Source organism: Asterias amurensis, chromosome 5 (genome assembly GCF_032118995.1).
Source record: "Asterias amurensis chromosome 5, ASM3211899v1".
NCBI classification, from domain to species: Eukaryota; Metazoa; Echinodermata; class Asteroidea; order Forcipulatida; family Asteriidae; genus Asterias; species Asterias amurensis.
The window spans coordinates 6,571,101-6,595,706 of NC_092652.1; the positions used below are offsets into that span (position 1 = coordinate 6,571,101).

Consider the following 24,606-nt stretch of genomic DNA (forward strand, 5'->3'; position numbering starts at 1 on the left):
TAAAAGTACAATAAAAAGAGAATTGCATGAGTCAAGTCTCGAAAAGGGATTTGTGTGGAGGAAAGTCAACGTAGAAAGTCAATGAAGAAAAACTATGTCAGTGAAATATCTGAGAAATCTTAGGTCTGTTTTAGCAGCATTTGATTTTAGCTTTGCGTCTGCAGACAGCAATCAGAGCTAGTTTATAGCTGAAAAGCTGCTCATTTCAAAGATTTCAGATGTTGATATATGTTATATTTTGCATGGCAAAAAAAATGTTGAAGAATTTATAAGGTAGTGTAAAACTCGTGTTTGAACAAATTCTACAAATGTACACCCTAATGTTCTCCTTTGATTTTGTGAATTGCATTCTTTTGTTGTGTACTGTTTTACTTGTTTGTAATAGGTTTCTCAAAATTTGTATTAGTTTCTGAGTACACTTCGAGTGTCCCGTTGTAATGTTGCCTACTCACTGTATGACCAATAAATTATTCAATCTCTGTTATAGTAAGCACAAAAAACAAGCACATAGTTTATGAAATTCTACTATAGTAAGTTTTAAAAATTTGTTCCCAGTTCTTTTGAACATTTTATGTACCTGACTTCAATTCTCCATCTGAAACTACAAAGTGTTTGTCAAGGTCTCAATTTGATATAATGTACAACATATAAATTGTCAAATAAAAAGTACAACTCTATGTTCATGAATGTGTACCTATTGTGAAATTTATTTATCAAAGTGTACGCAAGCATCGTTTTTAAACTTTGAATATAGTGTTGATTTCAACTCGCGCTTAGACTGAACATTTTTTTACTCATTATCAAGATCTCCCAATGTTATAGACTCCAAGCACGTATTCAAAATGTTGTTGCATTAAGACAGGCACACTTGCAAGATGGGTGGTTGGGTTTGCGTAGTGGTGTACTTCCTCTGGGGAGTCGTCTCGTTCCACAACTTGGGTACTATGTAGATTTGGGATTCAGTCCCTACTTGACTGTGTGGGTTTTCACCGAGATAATTCTCTTGGTTTTTTGTCCACATCTCAAACTGAAATTCCTTCTGTGTCTGCTCTCCATTTGGGTTCTTTTCTAGTGCAGTAGCTCGTTTTTCGGAGAGTTTTAACTCCGCAACCAGAATAAATGAGATGAAAATCAAGATTATAAGGTCTGGTGGGAATACAAACTTTCTCAAAGTGACTCAAGTGAATATTTAAATGAACTCAACATATTCCTGATTAATTTAATAAAGTAAGTTCATAATTTTATGCGGGTATTGAAATGTAAACAAAACTAATCAGGTGCAAAATAAGGTATTAAGAGGTGCCAAAAAAATTAAAAATTAAGAGAATCATAGAACATGTATTATCCCTTTTCATATTACCAAACCAATTTACACATCACCTTAAAAAATATACTTCTCTAGTATATATATTTATATGAATAAAAACTAGTATTTTTTTTACGTTACAATTTCAAGTGTTTACTACCATCCATATAAACAAAAGGAAGTAAAAGCTTTTACTTGAGAGTATTAACTAAAATGCTAAAAGTATCTACTTTGAATGAAAAGTAAATTATTTTATTTGTAGCACCCACTTACTTCCATATAAATAAAAGGAGAAAATACTACAAAATGCAAGTACTGGTCATTTTTCAAGGTAGCTCCGGAACGACCAGGGACACAGAAGTAAAAGGCTTGTCTGACGAAAGACAGTGTTTATGAATGTTCCTCACAGGATAAATAATGTTTAAGTCCTAAGGAAACATGTACCCTTTTAAATGGCTGCTGTGCACAACTGGAGAAAATTTATGTCGTCAAAAAGTACTGGTTGCTACATCTATAACTATTTACAAAAAAATACATATATGGGTCTTAAAACCAGGCGGGCTTGGACTGGTTTTGTGGGCGGCGTTTCTGCAAATATTTCAACATAACATTTCGGCAAGTACACAGAATAGACACACTATACATCAAACTGCAGTAAAAACATTGCGTTGTAACAAAATAAAAATAATACAATTTGAACAAAACTACTGTGGTACTGGCAACTTAACAAAATAAAAAACAACATGGCATGACCTTTGAATCTTTAAACGAACATTGTACACAAAACAATGCACTGAACATAACTGGCGACTGGCAAGATACAAAAAAAACGTGGCAAAATAAAATTATAATTTGTGATGCATGTCTAAAATTAACTCCATCTTCTACAAGCATTACGCAAAATAAAAAATTGCATGTCGAATAATTGTGATAAGCACTGTAGTCAGTGCTCAATTTCCGGAGGGTCCTACAGGACAACAAATCAACAGGGATTCAAGACTCCACAATCTAGATTCAGAAATCTGAAAGTTGCAAGAAGATTAATGAAAAAACACTCTTGCTGCAAAGAATGATGTGCTTTCAGAAAAGCCTGCTTTCAGATGAGAAAAGCTTTATGCCTGAAGCCTTGTTTTGGTTGAAAATTCCTAATTCTCTAAAACTACACAAATTCAAGGGAGCTGTATCTCACAATGTGTTATACTTTCAACAGCTCTGCAGTGCTACTTACCAGGTAAGTTTTGGATGGCCAGTAACTTGAGAATATACATTATAACCAAAAGTATACCCCAATGACAAGAGCCCAAACAACTTAAACCAATACATTATCACAGGATTTTCTGAAACTTCCAGATTTGGCTATTAGATTTGCTAATGGCCATTAGATTTGCTTTGACTGGCTATTAGATTTGCTTTGACTGGAAGAGTGTTACTTGTTCCTATTAAATTCACCTGAAACTTCCCAGATTATAAATTAATAAACATTCCACAACACCGTGTTAAATACATTACATATTGCATCTTTTAACAAAACCATAGCACATGTAAACATAAGACTCAATAATAATTAAATACATGTGGCTTGTACATGTATAAACATTATACGTCACAGAGGTACCACATTATTTTATATATACAAACAAATCTTGTACAAAAATCTTGCAAAAATATTGATTAAACCATTGGACTTTTCCGAGTTTAAAAATTACTTGAATTACAAACTTATTCTCATATAATTGAACTCCTGATAAGACAATTTAATACTGCTGAAGTATAAAACTTGATAAGACGTGGAAGCCAATAGAAAATCCAAGAAATTTGTCTTTCTGTAATTTTCATGAATTCTTTTTTTTTAAATGCGACTACAAAATATACAAATATCAGATTACTCTGGCATTTTGGAGAAAAATATTAGCCATACAATTAAATTTTTTAAATACACAAACACCACGTTAACATAAATTTCAATAAAATGTTTGTACAACAAATAAAACACTATCAATGCATGATATTATATATTTGTATAAAATTTATGTACACATAAACTTGCACTTTACTCAAATACACCCTCTTGTATGAATAAATTTGTTCTAGTGGAATAAATTACTGGACGGATCTCATGATGAATGGAGTAATCAATATTAAAATATGCATATATTTTAATATATGCAAATTAATGAGTGGTTTCTGACTGGCTGTCTAGAAGGCGGTTAACGACACTATAATTAAAACAGCTATTCTGACTGGTCGACTGGTTTGAGCGGTTAACATTAAGAATAGCAAATGACTGGACGGCTTTGCTGATTGGTTATCTGGAAGTAATACTGAGAATTATGCAAATTGTTGAGTGGCTGTATTTTGATTGGTGGGAAGTTGCTAAATCGACGCCCATGGAGCCCGTACTGCATACTCTTGCTGCAGATGAACAGAAATGTAAGAAAATTGTCACAAAATCTGCAGAACAGTTGTATCAATAAATGTATTAGGCCTGGTTCCATTTTCATAAAGCTGCTTAAACAGAAAAAAGCAGCTAAGCAGAACAAAATCCTGCTTATCAAAACAAAATACGTTGTCAGCCAAAATACCATATGTCACACAACGGTAACTGTCATTCGGGATTGCTTAGCAGTACGTTGTTCTTTTTAGCTTAAGATACTGTATGAAAAAAGTGCACTACAGGTCTGGCCATAGACCTTTATCATGCTGCCTGCGCTTGGTCATGTTCCTCATATCAACTCACAATAATGAATGCTAACAATAATTTTGCAAATAGGAACCAGACTATTTTGTTCTTCCTGCCTCGGTTAGGTTACATTGATATCAATGGGAGAAATTCAAGATGGCTGCACTGTGATAAAGGTCCATAGGGGTTAGAGAAGTAAAACAATTTTGAAAGCAGTGTCACCCTAGGGCCCATTCTCAAAAAGCTGCTTAAGCTTGCACAACAAAATTATGCTTATTAATTTTTGGTTTTTACCCATATACACCGATGTGTGTAGCACTGTATACTCAGTACTTGTGAATTACTCACAGGAATTTTTACTCGGGTGGGATTCGAACCCACGACCTTTGCAATTCTAGAGCGGTGTCATACCAACTAGACCACCGAGGTTGCCCGATAGCTAGAGGCAGTTCGAATCCTATGTTTTAGCAGCGGGTACTGCATCTATTAAAATTATGCTTACTAGCCAATACCATGTCCATTGTACATGTTTGGCTGGTATATTGCTTATTTTGCTAAGCGAGTTAATGTCAAGCAATATCTCCCGCTTAAGCAGCTCTGAAATCGATCCCAGTGTTTAGATCTTTATTGAAGAAGGTACAGCCTAGGAAAGACATTGGATATAGCAAACAGTGATGAGGAGTGCTCTAAGGAGTTAGTGTCATAGAAGAGTGCGTAGTGTTGTGACAGGAAGAAAGCAGAAAATCAACAGGAAAAAATGCACAAATCTTTTTTACAAGTGGGTATTGCAGCCAAATTACATGTGCAAATCAAGCGAATAGAGTGCGATGGTAACTGAAAACTTTAACTCGTAAAATTTAATTATTTAATGGTTTGCTTAAAAATAGCTCTCAATGTACTTCTAGATTAAAGCCATTGGACCCTTTCGGTACAGAAAAAAAAAAAAAGTTCACAGATTTACAAATAATTTACAGGGTTTACAGAAGGTAATGGTGAAAGACTTCTCTTGAAATATTATCCCATGAAATGCTTTACTTTTTGAGAAATCGGTAAAATAATATATATTACGGATTTATTTTAAACACATGTCATGACACGGCGAAACGCGCGGAAACAAGAGTGGGTTTTCCCGTTATTTTCTCCCGACTCCGATGACCGATTGAGCCTAAATTTTCACAGGTTTGTTGTTTTATATATAAGTTGTGATACACGAAGTGTGGGACTTGGACAATACTGTTTACCGAAAGTGTATAATGGCTTTAACCTTTTAGAGACCATAGCGGCTGCAAGTGGCTTGTGCCAAGATGCCCAGAGCGTCCACAAATGGCCACAAATTTTACCAACTTCTGCTAAAATAAGAGGGTCAAAGAAAAGGCATGGGAAAGAATTGATATTCTTCAATGCTTCCTATGTAAACAAAGAATCTAAACCTCTAAAACAAAACCATTGCACTCCTATTTTTTATGAATTTTCCTGACATCTTTCTTGAAAACAGCAGTGCAAAAAACCAACAAGATTAGCAATGTCTGGGTGCATGGTGGTATTTACACAGAAATTAGTAATCTCTAAACGGTTAAGGAACACATGTTAGCGAAGCCTACCCGTGGTAAGTTCTGTTGACTCTGTGGTTTAAAGCGGCCTTCCAGGGCCGTCGTGCGGGCCCAGGGTTTCTGAACGGCATTTGATCCGTGTGGTTGAACCCTCGGCTGGAGTGAGAGGTCCTGTTAATTTGCAGCATGTTAGAAAAGGAGGGCAAGATTTGAAGCAGTGAGAGGAAGAGTCAAAATAAAGGAGGGAAGATTTAGAGTTGAACGGTTGAAACCCAGCAGTTGGATGTGTCAAGCCATGCATTTTAAGCTCTAATAAGTGACTACAGAACGAGCAAATAAACTTTCTACAAACAATGACAAGTCTGAAGTTGAATTTCAAAAATTTACAACTTTCTCAACTTTCTCAAAGGTCACTTTACGGTCAAGTTGGGTGTGTTGTAATCAACACAAATGCATTGCAAAAAAGCCCAAATTACAGAGTATGAGAATTGAGCCGATTTAATCAGCAAGGGTTGATTTCACAAAGAGTTAGGACTTGGAGATATTAAAAGCTAAAGGCTGTTGTTTACTTGTGAAATCCACCCCAGGACACTGCTAGGGGCTACAGATGTTTAAAATAATGTTATAATGAAATGCAAATTGTTTTTGGGTGCAAATTTAAGCTTCAGGTTCAGGTTGATCAATCAGGTGGATCAATAAAAAAAAAGCGAATATCCGCTTAAAAACAATTTGACCTTTACCTGTCCCCTTGTGTTCTCCGTGTCCATTATGTGTCTTTTGTGGTCATTCTGGCTGGACGGGGCACCGTTGCCTGGACGACCCCACACCTGACCAAAACTCTCATGATGCTGTCAAGAAAAAATAAAACAAAATAAGTGCAAAATGTTTCCTCATGTGATTGCCACCTTTCCATGAACTGCTGTTATACTGAATGTTGACATCTTACATTTGAAATTTGAACCCGAGTTTTTATTTACATTAGCTCAACTAATTAATGCAACTTGGAGTTTTGTAGGCCTAGTGCTATCCTTTTATTATTATCAAAACAACATACAAGAATTAAAAAAAATAACTCACTTACAATAATATTAATAGTTATTATAAATAGCCAGGCATGTTCTCAACAAACAAATCTACACAGGAAAGTAGATTTACTCGTGTTTATATCCGGTATAAAAAAGGCATGTAAAACAAAGCCAGAGGACATTGTAATCTCAATCACAGAATTCAATAAATAAAGAATATCTAAGTGGGAAGACAATACAATAAGGCAAGGCAAAATAGAACGAACCATTACAGAAGAAAGGAAAAACTATTAAGTATAAACAATACAATGATATTTAAATCGACCTGGAAATGAGAGAAACCTGGTCGACGTGGTGGGAATGGGAATTAATAATCCACTTGGTCGATCCAGACTGTTGTGACATTTAGAATAGAATATTATAAAAGATGATACCAGAGCTATTTTGGAAAGGCGATTGATACACATTACACATTCGAACAATAAGGTAATAGAAAAAATAAATGACAATCAGGAAAAGACCATACAATAGAATTTCAAAACCACTACAAAAAAACAATTTCATTTCATCATTTTGCTTTATGATAACATTAATTTACAAAGAAACTTATATAGCGCAGTATTGCTGCAAAACGGCCTCAAAGCGCTATGAACAAAAACAAAGCTAGATAAAGAGACAAAATTCATTTGCAGAATTTTTTCTTTAAAGTAAAGGTATCGCCGCAAAACACTGCGTACAGAAAAACAAAGCTGATAAAAATACAAAAGTCTTTGGCAGAAAAATGGTTAAAAAGTTTTTACAAAAATTACATACCACAAGAGAATAAATAAAATAAGCATCACTCACTACTCTTGCCAGCCTTTGGCAATATTAAGGGGTACGAAATATTGTTTAAACAGATAAAGGCAGAAGACAGTAGCAGGAAAAGTTTTCTCATGTTTTTGAGTACAAAACCTGCTGCCAGCAACACAGCAATGACGGTGCAGCATGCAGCTCTTGCACAAACGGATTGATTTATAGATTGTATTCTTAAGAGCTTGTTGATGACAGACAATACTTACATGTGCAGAGAGGTCTCTCGATTCTTGTTTCTTGGCAACGTTGGATTGATGACGTTCCTGAGCTTGTCTTTCTAAATCACTCTGGTATTCAACTGGATTTCCTGGTCGACGAATATCCATTCTCTGCAAAAACAATGTCAAAAGTTATGTCATCGTTCACAAAACAATTTTCTACTCAGAAAGCAATCGCACATTAAAAACAGTTTGTTGGGTTTAGTGCAAAAAGGCTGTGAAGAAGGAACAAGTGCAAAATTATACAGAGGGAGTTTAAAACTCATGAGCCCAAGGGCCCCCAAAATACACAAGTGTTTTTTAAGGTTCATTTTGTAACTCCACATAACACCAGGGTTCCTACATTCAATATTTTGTGGTTCATTTTTGAATCTCACATACCCCAGGGTTCCCCCCCAAAAAATAATTGTTTTTAGGTCATTTTTTAAACCTCACGTAACCCCAGGGTTAAAAAAAAACAAAAAAACATTACCATTCATTTACAAGAGGCTCATTTATTTAGAATTACATTCAACATACAAGGGGAAGAGTTTCCAAAATTAGGGAGATCTGCAAATGTCTTTATCAGGTCGCAGAAAGGTTGGTTCATTTTAAGGAAACTTTCTGCAGAATCAAGAATTGGCAGCTCCAAATGTAATAACTTTGTTTCGAATGAATCCTTACTTGGTCAGAGACAGCCTACAAAAACCAATTTTGTACAAATAGCATTAAAATTCTTACTTGGGTAGCACTTCTGATTTAATATCTTTATTTAACATCTCTAACTTGGGTAGTGACATCCTTAATCATAGCATTAATCGTTCTAACTTGGGTAGTACTTTTGGTTTAGCTTTACTTAGCACACATAATTCTTACCTGGGCAGTAACATCCGATGTCTGTTTGTAATGTACAGGTAGTATTGCTCTAGTGACCGGATCTCTCTTTGGGTAACCTACTTCCTTAGTACGGATCCACGTCGCTACCTCAGTAGCTGGTTGCCGAATCTCTCTGGTCTCCTTGTCACGGATATAATGCTGGTCCTCAATCTCACGCTCTGTATTAAAGAATCAATCAAAAACAGTTACAAGAAGGATTCAGTACTACAGCCAGCAGTTCCGATACGTGCTAAGCCTATTTTGACAGTTTGCTGAGGGAACCTTTAACACAGCACCATACAATGAAGTAATCGGGTTTTGTTGTATGAGAGGGGGGAGGGATGATCCTCTACTGAAAAAGGATGAGCATTCACCAATAGTACAAAATCCACACGATGATGACTCAGATACAAAACTCAGAACATACAGTTGCAGTACACAATATGCATGTAATAAAAGCACATCAGTACAGTCACAGTAGATTTAGCACAGATATTTAAAATTAGGAGCACAGCCAGAGCCCATGCTCCCTTCAAATTCTAGGTAGGAAAAGAGGACATTCAAAAGGTCGCAGACACAAACTATGTAAACAAGAAAGTTTGGTAACACTGAGGGGCTGTACGAATCAATCAATCAATCAATCAACTAAAAATAAACATACCTAATTTTTAAAAAGCATTCCAATCAAATGACAAAGATTTACTTGGATGTTATATAAAACAAATATTGAATGGTTTGCATCCGTGTGGAGAGAATATTTGCATTCATTGAAAGATGGAATGATCCACTCAACTCAGCTTCATCTTGTTCAATGAAACATTCCATAATTCAACTCCTGAAAATATTTTCAACCTCACTCCCCTAAACATTGACCGTTTGTAAAAGAAATTATGAGAAGCAAAAAGATTAAAGAAACAATTTTACAAGATTGACTTACTGAGTTGATTGAGGTACTCTTTCTTGGCCACCTGCTCTTCCTGCCGAGGCGGCAGAATACCCATCTTATCTTTTTCAGCCCTGGCCGGGTTCATCGTCCTGATGTTCCCTTGCTGGTCCCGCAGTGGTGCACCATTACCTGGTCGCCCCCACGGGGCATACTCCCCGGACCTGGGAGGGCCGGATGGATCACGTGCAAGGGGTTCTGGAGGGGTTGGGGGAAGTGTCGAGAATAAAAGTTATCACTGTAAAACACAAAGATTCTACATTCATAAATACCCTAGACAGTTTCACTATTCCTATTGGTGGAGAGCGTGCCACAAAGGGGTGTTTAAATGGTTGATAATGATCAGCTTGAGCTGTTAAAGATTGGCTGGCTTTGCGTGTTGGGCGCGCAAGCTTATGTACGCTAACTTAACTTACGCAGAATGCAGTTCATAGCTATTAGTAACAGTGCATTGTATGTGTGTACACGCGCGTATACACACCACCTGACGTGCACAAAACAATTTCACAAACATTTTGTGGCAGATTGTCTAGAATTGTGAAACGGTTTCACCTTTTGACAAAAGGTCATTCATGAACGAGAATAAAAGGGTAAAAACGAGTTATAAAACGGCCGTTTAAACCTTGCAGGGCCGTGGATGACACAGCCACGACCCTGCCGATTTAAATGGCCGCTTTATAACTAGTTGTACCCTTTTATTTCTTTATTAGTTGTTAAAGTGCGGGGACCGAATCTAGTGCTTTTAAAACAACTTTCTGCAAAGCAGACACAAGCTGGACACCATTCACATATCGCAGGTGACAATGTACTTTTTGATGGGGTGTTTTTTGTATGCAAGTTCGCCCCAAAAAATAAGACTAAAGGCCACTCTTGGTAATAAGGAGCTACAAAAAGAAAATATTCCAGGTGTAAATGCAAGACTATTATTACTATTAGGGGAGTTGAACGAAGGAATTGAATATGCCTCATCCAACAGCCTATCCGTGCCTGATTTTCAGGTTGAGTTTCTACAGGGTGCAGCAACCACAAGGATCTATGGTATAAATGTGAACAAAAATAGTGACCCTAGCAGAGTCTATCACGAAGGCACAAAACACATAAACATGTATACTGGTGAAACAGAAGAGAGCAAGCGCAAGCAGATGAGAAGAGAGAGAGGCTTTCGAAATATCCCGCCACAAACTTTTTGAGATTTTATTTGCAGTAAGGTATATTGCTAATGAGCTATGGCAAAATTTGAAGCTGTAACATTAGACAAAGTCTGTTTAAAAAAAAAATTCATGGTTATATGAATTGCAAAATAGATGGTTGCAAATGATAAAAGTTGTAAGAAGATAGAACCCTACTGTTAAGAAGCTAACAAATCGAGTCACACAACATTTTAGGCGGTGCAGCGTTTACAAGTTTAAGTTCAATTTGACTCCATAACTGGTGAGCATATAGCAGACAGTATAGCCACAAGTTAGGTTGACTCAAGGGGTTAATAGGTTAATAGGTTAAAAAGAATTACTGAAAACAAATTAAATGGAGTACAAAAATCAACAATAGTAGCCTTATTTGGGAGTATTGTGATGAGTAAGCAGAAATGAATGGTCTCTAAAGGGTTAAAGAGTGGTGCAATGAAAGCAATGATGTGGTGTCACACAACACACAGACGAAACAAATTGATGTAAAAAATACCTGCATGGCGATGCGAATCTCTCAAAGGTCCTATATTCAAATAAAACAGTTTGAATCCGGTCAATTAATCAATCAATCATTCAATAATGCCAGTCATGCAACTCAAGTCAAGTCAAGACAAGTCAGGCAGGGGCCATGAAGTCTGTAAGTAGACATTGGCTGCTCTTGGCGTGGTTGTCTGCAGTAGAGACTGTGCAAGCTTTTAAAATAAATAATAATAAACGGTTTTTGTATAGCGCCCTTAACCCCAAAGGGTCCCGAGGCGCTTCACAGAGGTTAAAAATATTAAGCAGATACAGACCAATTTAAGGAAACACCAATTTTCACAGGAATTCAAACTTGGGACCACAAGTTGGTCAGCACGATTCTGTTTCTTTAAATTATTTAGTTAGTGGCTAAAACAGTTATGTACTATTGATGGAAGAAAAATTTAGCCATCGAAATAAATTTAACAAATTAAAAATATGTAACTGAGAAGACTTGACATCTTCTTGGTCAGAAACGACAGAGCTAGGTCCAATGCGCTCGTCCACTTGCCCACAACATACCACAAAAATAGTGACAACATGTTATGCAGGATTTATCTTTATGTTATGCAAAACTTTTCTTACCAGACTTTTTTAATTAGTGGTGTGGGTCTTTCATTGACAAAAATGAGCAATTTAAAACCTAACAAAATTTCATAACAAACTTGTAAATGAGCTTTGCCTTACCTCCAGAGTTTGGGTCGTGAACGAGGGTCTGCTGATTCTTGGTTTGTTTCTCTCCCTTTGCATCTACCTTGTGTCCCCCGCCTCCTAGGGGTTTGGTCTCCAGGGAAGCTCCCTGTCAACAACAACAAATTGCATCATTTATCTACAAATAATATTCTTTATCCCTGATGCAAAGTTACATCTTCTAAATTGTTGCAGTACGTACCAGCTGCTAACTGGTAGGATTCGAACTGCCTTTACCTTCTGGACAATCTTGGTGGACTAGTGGTAACTGCTCTTAAATGGTTAAGGTCATGGGTTCAAATCCCTCCTGGGTAGTATGCCCGTTGATTTTTGTTAACAGGACTCAGGAAAGTACTGAGTTTACAGTGCGTAGAACACATCAGTGTAAGGGTAAACAAACAAAAAAACTCTTTATCGCCCGATGTCAATTTAACATCTAACAAATCTTCTATTAAGTCTTGCTCAACAGAGATACGGTAGGTGGGGCTAGTGGGAGTGGGCGAGGTTAAACACCAAAAATTACTCTTGGCTGAAAAGAAGCTTCGGCTCTCTTTCTTACCGTGATGTTAGGATCTACAAACTCGGTCACATTGGCTCCATCAGTCCATTTGTACCTCCTGACGTTGCCTTCATCGTCTCTTGAGGGCGCCCCGCTACCTTTACCCCATGGACTGTAGTCGGGGTTGGTCTGGAGAGCAAAGAGAGAAAAACAAAAAATTTAAATTGTTATTCCCTGCCCTTTTGACACTATGCATGGTTCAGAAATGAGTATACAAACTAGGATTGTTCATGTTCACACATACACTAGTAATATTAGATATTGTTGAGTGTGCCGTGGCGTTGCTAAGCAGTTAAGAGCACCAACTCAAGTTCTGGTGTTTGTGATCAGTAAAGTGTTGGTTCGGGTCCCGGTCGTGACACTTGTGTCAATTAGCAAGATACTTTACTGCAAATGGATTGTCCTTCAGGTGGGACATTTAGCCATACTAAGATTGGTAGTGCACATAAGAGAGCCCGGGAGAACTCTTTCTGTGGAAGAGTACTAGGTTAACCCCAGTGTTTCTGGCTCACATGTCAAGCATCCACACAGGTTTCCTCATGGCTTGCAAGCTAGCTTGTAGTCTTAGAGTTAGGTAAGTAGGTGTGGGAGTAAATTAAAACAACTTACAGCTGATGGTTTGTCGTGACCGGATGCTGCAAGATAAAAACAAACAAAATGTTATCAGCGAATTTAATTTGCTTTTCAAATGCTTTCTAGATGTTTAACCACTGTAAGGAGAAGACGTAGATTATTAACACAAACAAGTCAACAAACAGTCTTGGTGAAAAAAGGGACGTTACAGAATTGGTAAGAAACAAAATCGTGAAGATCACAGATTTACAGAAAACTTATACGGTCTAATGATGATGATAGCAGAAAACATCCCTTGAAATATTTCTGTCTGAAATGTCATATTTGATGAGAAACAAATAGTCTAATTTCGCGTTTGGAGTTTATCGCTCAGGGAGCGTTTTATTCATTTTTGTTTTGGCATCGATGCAATGCAAAATTTGTGATCGGTTTTTCACAATTCTCTCGTGACCCAGATGGCCGATCGATCTCAAACTTCTACAGGTTTGTCAGTTTATATATATGGTGGATTACATAAAATGCTATCACTGCCAGCAACATTTTTGCAAGCAAAACCAATTCTGTAATGTTCCTATAATAAGAACGAACATATATAAGTACCTTCACTGAGTCTCCGTTTTCTATCTTGTTTCTGCTCGACTTCCCGTAGTTCATAGCTGTTCTTGACTAGCGTTCGCTGGCGTGCAACTATGTTCTTGCCTGAACACAAAAAACCACTCACTTAACTCAGTCTGTGTCATCATTTCACTTAATTTTTTAAAGGCAGTGGACACTATTGGTAATTACTCAAAACAAGTATTGGCATAAAACCTAACTTGGTAACGAGTAATGGGGAGCTGTTGATAGTATAAAACGTTGTGAGCAAACATCTCTCTCTAAGAAACGTAGTTTTCGAGAAAGAAGTAATTTTCCACGAATTTGATTTTAAGACCTCAGAATAAGATTATGAGGCCTCGAAATCAAGCATCTGAAAGCACAAAACTTCGTGTGTGACAAGGGTGTTTCTTCTTTCATTATTATCTTGAAATTTCAACGACCAATTGAGCTCAAATTTATTTTATGCATATATGTGCAAAGACTGGTCTTCAACAATTACCAATAGTATCCAGTGTCTTTATGTAGAATTAATCATTTTTAAAGAAAATTCTTGTATAAATCAGAGCAAACACAGTTCGTGTGAATAGTAATTTTTACTTTAGGGTTGTCATAAAGAAAACTATTCCACAACACTTTATCCTTGAACTACCTGAATTAGTCTTTATCGGAGCTCCACCACCTGACTTCCCGTACGGGTCGTACTCCCACTGTGGAATCAAAGATCAGTGAGTTAATGGTTATTTCATTCTGAACAAATAAGATTAGTTATCATTATCAACGGACGGTCAACAGTAGCGAGACCTTAGTTATAAAACAGTCAGAGGTGTATCAGATAACATTGATTGGATAAATACGTTTATCACAAAGCAATGATGACAAGTAATTAGGACGTCCTTCAAAAAATCACAGAGGTTGAAATTTGTTTGTAAGTAGTAAACATTTTTTTGTGATTATCTATTCTGCCAATATCAGAAACAACAGTTCACCAAAGTGGTACAAAAGATAACTAGACTAACAAAACTAACATTTTAAATACAAGTTGTGGTTAAACTACAGGTAGCCCACTAGCTTAAAAACAAGGTTACAAAAAGAGGAGATAAATGCACAAAATAGTTAATGGCCTTACATTATGGCAGTAGAAGAGTCTTTCTCGGGACAGACTTTTTGAGTAAGACTCTGCAAGAGGCAAAACCTCAGACCACCAAAAAACTACTTTTTGCATTTAGCCATAACATGGTGGTAACACATCATCTTGCATTAAATAAAATTTTATAAATAATCACACAAAGATATTACTGTTTTATTTGTTCTGATTGGGGGATTCAAACACGCAAATGTTTTTATGTAAACATTTTTGTACAAATGTTTTTATGTAAACATTTTTGTAGGTACAAAGAAATGTAAAGAATCTCACATAACAAAGGAAGTATTTGACTTTGCCCCATACATACGTGTGCAGCTGGAGACAGCAAACACCAGCATCGTTTAGTTCTATGTGAATAAATATTTGCTTAATAGATGTTTGTATAAAACATGTTACTGTCTGTCATTGTCTGGAACACTTAATGCTGGAAAAACATTCTGTCAAACAAATGTGATAAATGTGATTGTCTGCCCTCGCTCTTCAGCGTAGCTAAGCAATGTGTACAATCAGTGCTTTTGAGCTTGTGAGGAATGAAAATCTACATGTACAGACATTTTTTTGCAGAACTAAAACCTGCGACGCCTGTGGTATATTGTAATCAAACCAAGCAAGTGTCACCTCTTCAAATCATACACTGAAAAATCGTACATAATTTTTGCTTCTTGATGAAATAAAGCTGCACAATTCTGTTCGTTCCTTACCGTCTTTTTCTCTTCTTCAAAGTCTTTCTTCTTTTCGATCTCTTTCCTGGTTCTTTGTTCGAGAGCTAGATTCCCTGCAGAAACAGTGCAACAGAAACTCTTTAAGTATTTCTTCATCATTCATAACCAGAATGCACATCAAACTATTGTACAACTCGCCTCTTTCAAGCATTAGATAAAAATCATTATACCACATGTTAGTGATTTTACTAGTAGTGTTTTGGTACTCCCAAAAGAGTTTTCGACATGGTTGTTCCCACAAGTTTACTGCTGAAGTTTGTCTTATGATCCACAACATGGCCCAGGGTTAATTTCAAGCAAGCTCTGCTTGTTCATTTAAGGTCTTAGATGAGATACCAAAAGCTGCTGGTGCAGTCAAAGTCTGAGAGAAAGGTTTGAAAGATTTTGGGTTGAACAAAGAAACATTGACTAGAGCAGGATTTGAACCAATGGGGATGCTAGTGAAAAGCAACACAACCGTTTACTGCCACGTAGACAGGGATCACACCCAAATTTATGATACAACCTGGGAATTAGTGGCAGCTAGGGGATCACCAGAAAGGTTTTAAGGTGAACAAAAACTACTTACCTAAGTCGTTAATGTACTCCACGCCCTTCTGCTTGGGCTGAGTGTATCTGATTTTGTTGTGGACATTCAGGGGCATGTTCTTCCCACCAGCTTGGAATCTGATATCATGGTTTGCACGCATGCTGGTCTTGAGTGAACCGGAGTCTGTACGCATCGGAGCGCCGTGGCCTTCCTTACCAAAGGCAGGAAACTGCAGCTGTTGGAACCAATAGGAAACAAAATTACTCGTCACTGACATTACATGTACCATGCAAGGTTATGGGTTTTAATCCCCCTTGCTAACGGCTGATTTCACAATGACTAGATATAAGTGTTATGGTCTACATGTAGCTGATTACAATTTCTTGTTTAACTAATGTTTGTATGAGAGAGAGAGATTGGCTGTTGCCAGCTGGGGTTTACCGAGTTCCCTTAACGGGAAGATCATCTACACAAAACTGTTGGGCATTCTGGACTAAGTTTTGCAAATTTGGCGGAAACACGCTGAATAAAAACTAGGTCTTATTAGGAATGTTTTCTTCTTTGTGCAATCTGGAGCATTCTATATGGTTTTCTCTGATGTTTTTTGCGTGAAAAAAAGGGGAAAAAAGGCAGAACCCTCCACGTATAGTCAAGCAAATCGGCATATAGGCCATGTATGCCCAATTACATTAGATTATGCATGAACAGAACCCTGTGAAACCACTTTCAAATGATCAACATCTTTCATTATGGACCTACCAGAAGTTCCCCTTGGTTTCCCAGAATAGAGTCATCCATGTTTTTGGTCCTGCGGACACTTTGGACGTTGGTGTTGGCTGGTGCACCACCCCCAGGCCTTCCCCATGGTTTGTAGTCTTTCAGCATCTGTAAATCCTAGATAAACAAAAAACAATCACAAATTGTTAGTCCCAAAGACTTCATAACAACATGAAATGAAAACAGTTTGTAAATTGACTTTGCACCGATTGTCAAATCCGTTAAGAAAATTGTGTTTGAATGAATTCCATTTTTTCAAAACTATCAAACTTGGCAAAATACAGATTAACAGCAAAACAAAATTTCTGTGCAGAGCAATCTTTTTTGTCTGTGCTTCAAGCAGTGTGTGCAAATAGCTTTATGAACTTGGGCTGTGGTGTGCTGCCCATGAATGTATCTGCTAGTATTTTTGAAGTGTCTGTTTTATAGACCCCTTTCATACATGTAACGCGAAACGCTACAGGGACACTGAGGTCACAGGCACATATTTTACGCACAAAGAACAGCTATTGTTAAGTGTTTTGCCTCCTTTTAGGAATGTGAGGCCTATGCCAGGGGTAATTGCTTCTAACCCAAAACACAACATGGACACTGAGGTCACACGCACGTTTTTACGCACAAAGAACAGCTATTGGCGAATGATTTGCCTCCTTTGGCCTCAGTGAGGGCGCCTTTTGGGAATGTGAGGCCTATGCCAGGGTTATATTGCTTATAACCCAAAACACTACAGGAACACCGAGGTCTAGCGCACATGTGTACGCACAAAGAACAGCTATCGTCCAATGGTCGGCATCCTTTGGCCTCCGTGAGGGCACCTTTTGTGAATGTGACGTCATGTGCAAGGGGTCTGCTTATAACCAAAAACACTACAGGGCACTAAGGTCTGGCGCACATTTGTTATGCACAAATGACAGCTATATCGCCCAACATTGGGCGATATTTAGGGTCTATTGCTTTCCTACACACCTTTCTCTTCTCATCTTGTATAGTCATTGTAGTTTTAGTCTTGTGTTCTTTGAATTGGTGGATGTCTAAATCAGCATCAAACCTTTGCTGCGTTCTCTTCTTCTCCTCAGCAGACCTGAGTAGATGACAAACATTAGATTGAATTAGCAACACAAAGGGTAGCTAAGCACAGTAACATTATGCTTACTAGATTAAGGTTACCAGCCAAAATACCATGCAACATATACAATTTACGACTAATATCCTGCTCATTTCTGCTAAGCATGAACTTGTTAAGCAAACTTTTCTACTTAAACAGCTCTATGAAATTGGGCACTGGTCATCTCGCATTTCTGAAGAATTTGAAATGTTTAGAAATGACGACAGAGCAAAAACTTTCAGTAAAAATAAGGTCTCATACAGTAGTGTTTTATTCATGCCAGGGCCCAATTTCATAAAGCCTGTAAGCATTAAAACTTGCTTAGCACACAAAAAACTTGCTTAACAGAAATGGGTTACCAGCCAAAATTCCATGAGATTTTACATTGATTCAACTAGTGCCCCAATAACTTTTGCTTAGCAAACAAATCTGCTAAGCAGTATTTGCTGCTTTTATCTATGCCAAATTTCACAAACAGCTTTGTGAAATTTGGCCTAGGTAAGCCCAAGTTCATGATGTTACAGTATATCGCTGAACTCTGCGCTTACAATCACAATTCTCCGCTTACAGGACAATTTCTGCACTGGCTGTTTCAGCAAAGAGTGCCTACATGTATAGTAACATGGAGTACGAATGCACACTGTAAGCAAACATTTCAATCTACAAATTGAACATTTTGTACCGATGTGGAAAAGGCACAGATGAAACAGGGCATAGGAAAAACAATGTGATCACATGTGTAATTTTTCAATAGAGAAATAAACATTTGGGACTTACGTTCTGTCCTCAAGTAGAAAGACCGTCTTTCTTGGTGTTGGCGCCGATCGGCTGAGCGGCATACCATCTGAGCCATACTGGATCCCATTGATTGCCTTCTCTACTGGTTGCCCTGGTAACCATCAAGCAATAAACTCATCAAAATAACATTTCCCCAAGAGAAACTCGGATAATTTGATTAAAATAAACATTTAAACTTTACTACAAATTTATGGAAAGGTGTTTTCTGTGTGACAATCAAGTGTACTGGCCTGGAATTTGTCTTTGAGAAGAGAGAGCCATTTGAACCTTTGATCACTACAGTAGGTGATTTAAAATCCTTCCTTACTCTATTAACAAATCCTTAATCCAACCAAAGGGCAAAATCCAGGCCATACGAAAATTGAAACACTTTGATTGATGTTAGTCACTCTCATTTGAAACACGTGTATGATGAAATGAATTATGATTGTGAGTTACATGTGGTTGAGGTGAACAATGATTCTATACGATTCCAAATATTATAAAAACATATTTTTGCTCAAAAGAACAAGGAGCAGCTGAGCTACAGGTTTTCAGGTATTGCAATAACAAGGATAGCAGTTAGATTCACTGTAGTTTTGATTCTTTGTTTTGCTTTACCCTTTTATGGTTTGACATGTAGGGGTGGAAATTCTTGGCTTCATTTCCCAAAGCACTAAGATTCATCTTAAGCTGAGTTGTCAGTAACACCACGTTCATTTGTATGTCATGACATCACACTTTGCTTAGCAGCGAACTGATACACTGTTTTACTCTTTTTTGAAATCAAACCCTGGTTTTCTACTCTAAACCATTGCAGCACAACCATCTTTTACTCTAGGGAAAATAGTCAGACTTCTCGTAAATGAATCTTACTATTTTAGATATTGTTCTTAGAGTCACACAACAATGAACCGTGCAAAAGATAGTGCCAGCATAAAAAAAAAAAAAGTCTTTTTAGGCTTGGCAAAATGAGAACTTTTTCTGCTTTACTCGTGGTTGAGTAAAGTGAGCATAACTGAATCAAAGCCGAGGGCAAGGAGAACAAAACATCAAATAACGTACGATCATTGGTAAACGCTTCTCTGGTTAACATTGTTGCATGTGTAGGTATTTCAGCACGTAGCCCTGGTGGTAATCCTAATATACAGTGGATGAAACAGTTAGTCAGTCACAAAAATAAACACAACATTGGCAATAGACAGTGTAACATTACAATGTTTATGAAAGAGTCACAGAGCCTCAAATTTTCTGCTGGCATGATTTGTACACACCTCAAAGGAAAAAATAAATAAATCTTATTTCATGGAGATTGCATGGTCCGGTTTTATCAACTTTTGATAGGAAGAGAGGGGGGTACGCGTCTCAAAACTTGTTCAGCCATTACCTTTATAAATTTTGAGATCATAAGGAAATTGAGACACCAAATGTCACATTCTCCATAATGATCGGTGTAGTGTCTCCCCTGTCAGGATTTGCCCAGGTACGACCAGGGGTTGTCTCCTTTTGTAAACAAAGGTTACATGGTCTATAGGTGAGACACTTATTACCAAACCCATGAAACAACCTAAAAACTCTCATTATGGTGGTCTGGTTGTATGCCAAAATGTTTTTACAAAATTGCCAGAAAGTATGCACGATCATGACGATAGGATTGTCCTGCAAAACACATCAAATGTGAGTGATGTAGTACATGTAGTACATTGTAAAATTTACTGGGGCTAGTTCTTGCTGTTTTTGTGAAGTTTGCATAATTATAAAATCAGGCCTGCACGACAATTTGTTCAAGGTGATTAAATAGAAAAGCAACAACAAAAATAATCAAACAGAGTTAAATCTTTGAAAGAAAACACACTTTATGAGTTAATATCAGTGACATGATTTAGAAAAACATGGTGAAAAATAACAAAGTTTATACCACAAAATGCACTCTACATTTTTAAGAAAAGGTGTATTAAATTTGTGCTAAAATTCAAATAAACAAACAAAGAGAAAATTAACTAAATTTGTACAAAAAGCTCACAATGATGTCACATTATGACAAAATTTTTTTCATCAACAGATCTATAAAAATTCACAAATTATAAAGAAATTCAATAGTTTTAAAAAATATTTAAAAACACTTAATAATACAGATAGAAAGGGACGATTGAACATTTTGAAAAACTTTACCTTTAACAAAGTGCTGTCCCTTCTTGTAGTCCTTGAACAGTTGATTGTTGTAATCTACGAATCCTGTGATCGGTTGCCGCGCTGAGGAAAAGTTGCCCCCGGGAAAGCCCTGGAAGCGGTGGTGCCCATCCACAGGTGGTTTAGTTCCTTCCATTAGTCCAAGCTGTGCACGGTCTGTTGGAGTTACTGAAAGTGAAAATGAAAATTTTACATTTTGTTTTTAGGGTAGTTATAGTCCGTAGGGCTTTCTTTCAAGGCTATCCAGTGTCCAGGCCTAATGCTTCAGGGAGGATATAACTTAGGCAATTGCCTCCAGGTCCCTGGTCATTGCCTTGGTGCTCCTTGAAATGCTACAACAGAACTTTTCAATTTCCTCAAAGAGCCTATAGATGCAACTAATTAGCAAAGGGGAAAATGCCCTGGTGCCCATGCCCTTTCAGGGGTCGAAATTGCCACTAGCCCGCTAGCCCCGGACTACCAGATTTACATCCGGGCTACTGATTTTTCCAGTTTGATAGCCCGACGGGCTAGTTGAATAATAATGCAAAAATCATCATCACAAACAATAACGAACTATGTTATTGGTGTATTGTAAAGTTTGAGCCGTGACCATGACATAACGTGGCTTTTGGGCTACCAAAATCTAATCAGGGCTACTAAAAATTATTGGTCACTAGCCCTGCTGACTACCATGGAAATACACTTAATTTCGACCCCTGCCTTTCAAGAGCTTCAGTAACCATCAGACCGATTACCACAGGGCGTGTATGCATACATTGTACAGTAGCTAAATCTCAACTTTAAAGGGACCATACTTATTCTGTTCCTCTGTTTTACAAATGTAAATTCATCTTAAAAGTTATGGCATAAGAGAAAAACACACTACTGCAAGACCTATTACACCAAGTAGGATTAGACAGTGTGATGCCACTGGCCAAAAAGTGTGCACACAAAAACATAAAATCTTTGCAAAAACTTCCAATACAAAAATGTATTATAAAGATTCACAGTGTTACAATGTGTACAATGCCAAACTACATGTACATGTATTTAAATCTCTTTTGAATTATCACTCAGTGAATAGCTAAAGTATAGATTGACTCTTATAAGGCTTCTGTAAAAGTCTTTCAGAAGACGCATGTAGTGTATCTAATCAATACATAACAATAAGGTTATTTTTGTGTGGGACACAAATTTACTCGTTATCTGCAGTGGCACAGATACAGACACGCCACTCAACACATTGCTAACTATATCATGGGTGCAGATCAAGATAAAGTTTGGTCACAGATTTGTGCTTTTTCTTCAACCTATAAATGCAAACTTATGCATAAAGATAATAAGATTCACTTGTGAAACTTTCAGAATAAATGTATACTACTTGTTGGGCCCGGGGGATGTCAGCAGTGTTTTTATCTCAACCTTTCCCCAAGTCCACAAGAAGAATATTTCTACACTTCAGGCCCGGTCACACAGGCCCTGATAACAAGAACGAAAAACAAGAAATAAAAATGCACGCCCTCGATTGGTTGACTAAGCATTGGCGTTTTCTGCCTGGAGCAATTCAACCAATCGAGGGGGGTGCATTTTTATTGTTTTCGTTATCTGGCCTGTGTGACCGGGCCTTGAATCCTACAGTAAAGAGTGAATTGCTTACATTGTAAAATCTAACAGTTCTTATTTTATCAAATAGTAGTCGTATGGGTCGAAGATATCGATACTATAATGATGTTTGCAGTTTAGAAGTCTTCATAAATGTAAGATGCAACAGTGTTAGGTTACATCAGGTAGTTCTGCCAACATAAAAATAAATGATTAAACAGCGCTTTCTTATCAATGAATGTTTCCCTAGCCAACTTCAAAGCTTTGCAATACCGTTTAAAAAATCATTTAGTACAGCTAACAAAAGCTCTACAAAAGATCTACGCCTCTAACTTAGACAGCATGGATCCAGCTTTAAAGTTTGTTTGCATTATCAAACTCTGTGCTACTGCTACTTTGTACTTTGAGATATTTATTTAGCCTTTCAGCTTTAAAGTGTGCTTTGTATACACAGCACTTACTTATAACTCCTTTTGCAGCCAATGGGCAAATACACACCCAGACATTGTGCCTCGGAAGTTGATTTCTAAGATCGCTTGATCGAAGAAGCTTCGGGTATAAAAGACTTTGTTTGTGTGAATGTGAGGCATTGGATGTGTTGGCTAGAAGTAACACTTTCCAGAAGAGCGAGCACTCTATCTATCCCCTTCAATATCAGGAATTCTTCCTATAGGGCCTATTTATCATTTTCAGGAAACGTTTTATTTTTGCTCTCAAAACACCCGTCATTGTACTTTGTTTCTTGCTAATTCTGTTTAGCACTTTGATCTTTTGTAAAGGCGCTGCCCCTATTACTTTTAATATTTTAAAATACTTTTTATTATATTACTTATAAAATAATACTATTAGTGTTAGCCATTTAAATGAAGTGATTAGAAGAGAATAAAACTACCTTAAAAAAAGGAGCATACAGGAAATGACTGGTAGAAAAAGGGGGCATAAAGTAAGCAATCAGCCTGGCCAGGCAGAAAAACTGCAGTATATATTTATAAATAAAGGTTTCTCTGGATGTAATAAATACCAGTTATGAATAATGATTGCCAGGAGGATCAAGTACATTGTCCGGGTGTTATTACAACAATTGCGCTCCGGCAAGGGTCTTCGGCCATGTCGCTGGAGCATTTTAACAATTTTTCAATTTTCACTAATAGTAATTGTCAGGTTACGCCGTCTTTTACACCAGGGTTGGATGGATGACAGAACTCTGCTGAATGCCCCAGTTATAGCACAAATAGCACAGTGTGCGACAGCACAGCTTTTGACAATAATGGGCGAAACCTTACAGCTACAAAAATTCAAGGTTATGCCCCTTGCTTGTTGGTGTGATAAGCTAAATACTTCCTAAAGGAGAGAAAGAGATCACTTTATAACATAAACAACATGTGGATAAATTCCTAAAGAACGTCGGGGGGGGGGGGGGCTCTAGCTTATCTAAGCTGTCTGTCCCAGTAACCAGAACCACCGTCTCCTCCCCAGTTGTGTTATGGCGGTGGAGTCAAGTAAGTTTTAAGTTCAAGTAAGTTCAACTAACAAGACAAACTGGACAAACAAACACTGTGTGACACGTCCTCTATCTGTCTCTGTCTCAACTCATTCAAGAAATGTCAATTTGTCATGGTCATGCAATTTTGAAAAGAGACAAGAATTTCTTGAAGAAACTATATCTACATATGTACATACATGTACTACATGATGAAGTCACTAACAATAGAGAAAGTCAGAAACCATCGAGGTAGAAATAGCCATGGAGAAACCAACAAAACATCATGATCATTGTCATTGAGAACATATTTAACACAGTAATTTTTTGAGCTGAACAATGAATGTCTACCTTCCCAGTTCCTACTTATAAAAAAATGAATACTTACTGTCGTGTCCTAAACTCAAAGGCCCGGCAGGTTTTACTTCTGCCATCTCGATGAAATAGTCTTCGTCGCTACTTGGCTACTTTCTGGTTGTTCGGCCAGTTAGCTAATCCATTGTGTTGTGTATTATTTATTTATTGTCAACTTTACTGCATGCAGCACACAAGACTCGCGTGCAGAGCAAGCAGTGTGTTGTGTGGGCAATGCATGTGTGCGCCGCGGCCGCCGTAGCATAGCACACGTTGCTAGGCAAGTTTGCAGGTGGCGAATTATTTGCTTTATATTCACTCGGTTAGATGATGAGCGCTCGACCCTCTCGCACTAGGAAAGTAAAAGCAATAAAAAGGGGAGAGTGG

The 24,606-nt window shown here is 37.4% G+C and overlaps 1 protein-coding gene across 4 annotated transcripts; it reads right to left on the bottom strand.

Moving 5' to 3' along the window:
- Positions 1–135: 135 nt before the first annotated feature.
- LOC139937531 (uncharacterized) lies at positions 136–24,469 on the bottom strand. Of its 4 annotated transcripts, XM_071932722.1 has the most exons (20): positions 24,254–24,469; positions 20,784–20,969; positions 19,677–19,751; positions 18,612–18,723; positions 17,696–17,810; positions 16,712–16,846; positions 15,992–16,187; positions 15,403–15,476; positions 14,207–14,264; positions 13,561–13,659; positions 12,997–13,022; positions 12,388–12,516; positions 11,826–11,937; positions 11,113–11,142; positions 9,427–9,630; positions 8,490–8,668; positions 7,623–7,745; positions 6,277–6,384; positions 5,588–5,707; positions 136–3,718 (listed from the first exon to the last, which is right to left on the bottom strand). In XM_071932722.1, exons 1-20 carry the CDS (start codon positions 24,297–24,299, stop codon positions 3,680–3,682), a joined length of 2,166 nt encoding a protein of 721 aa, XP_071788823.1. In that variant the 5' UTR covers positions 24,300–24,469; the 3' UTR covers positions 136–3,679. The 4 variants fall into 4 exon arrangements, with proteins under 4 accessions (XP_071788823.1, XP_071788825.1, XP_071788824.1 ...); XM_071932724.1 differs by lacking the exon at positions 19,677–19,751; XM_071932723.1 differs by lacking the exon at positions 11,113–11,142.
- Positions 24,470–24,606: the final 137 nt, after the last annotated feature.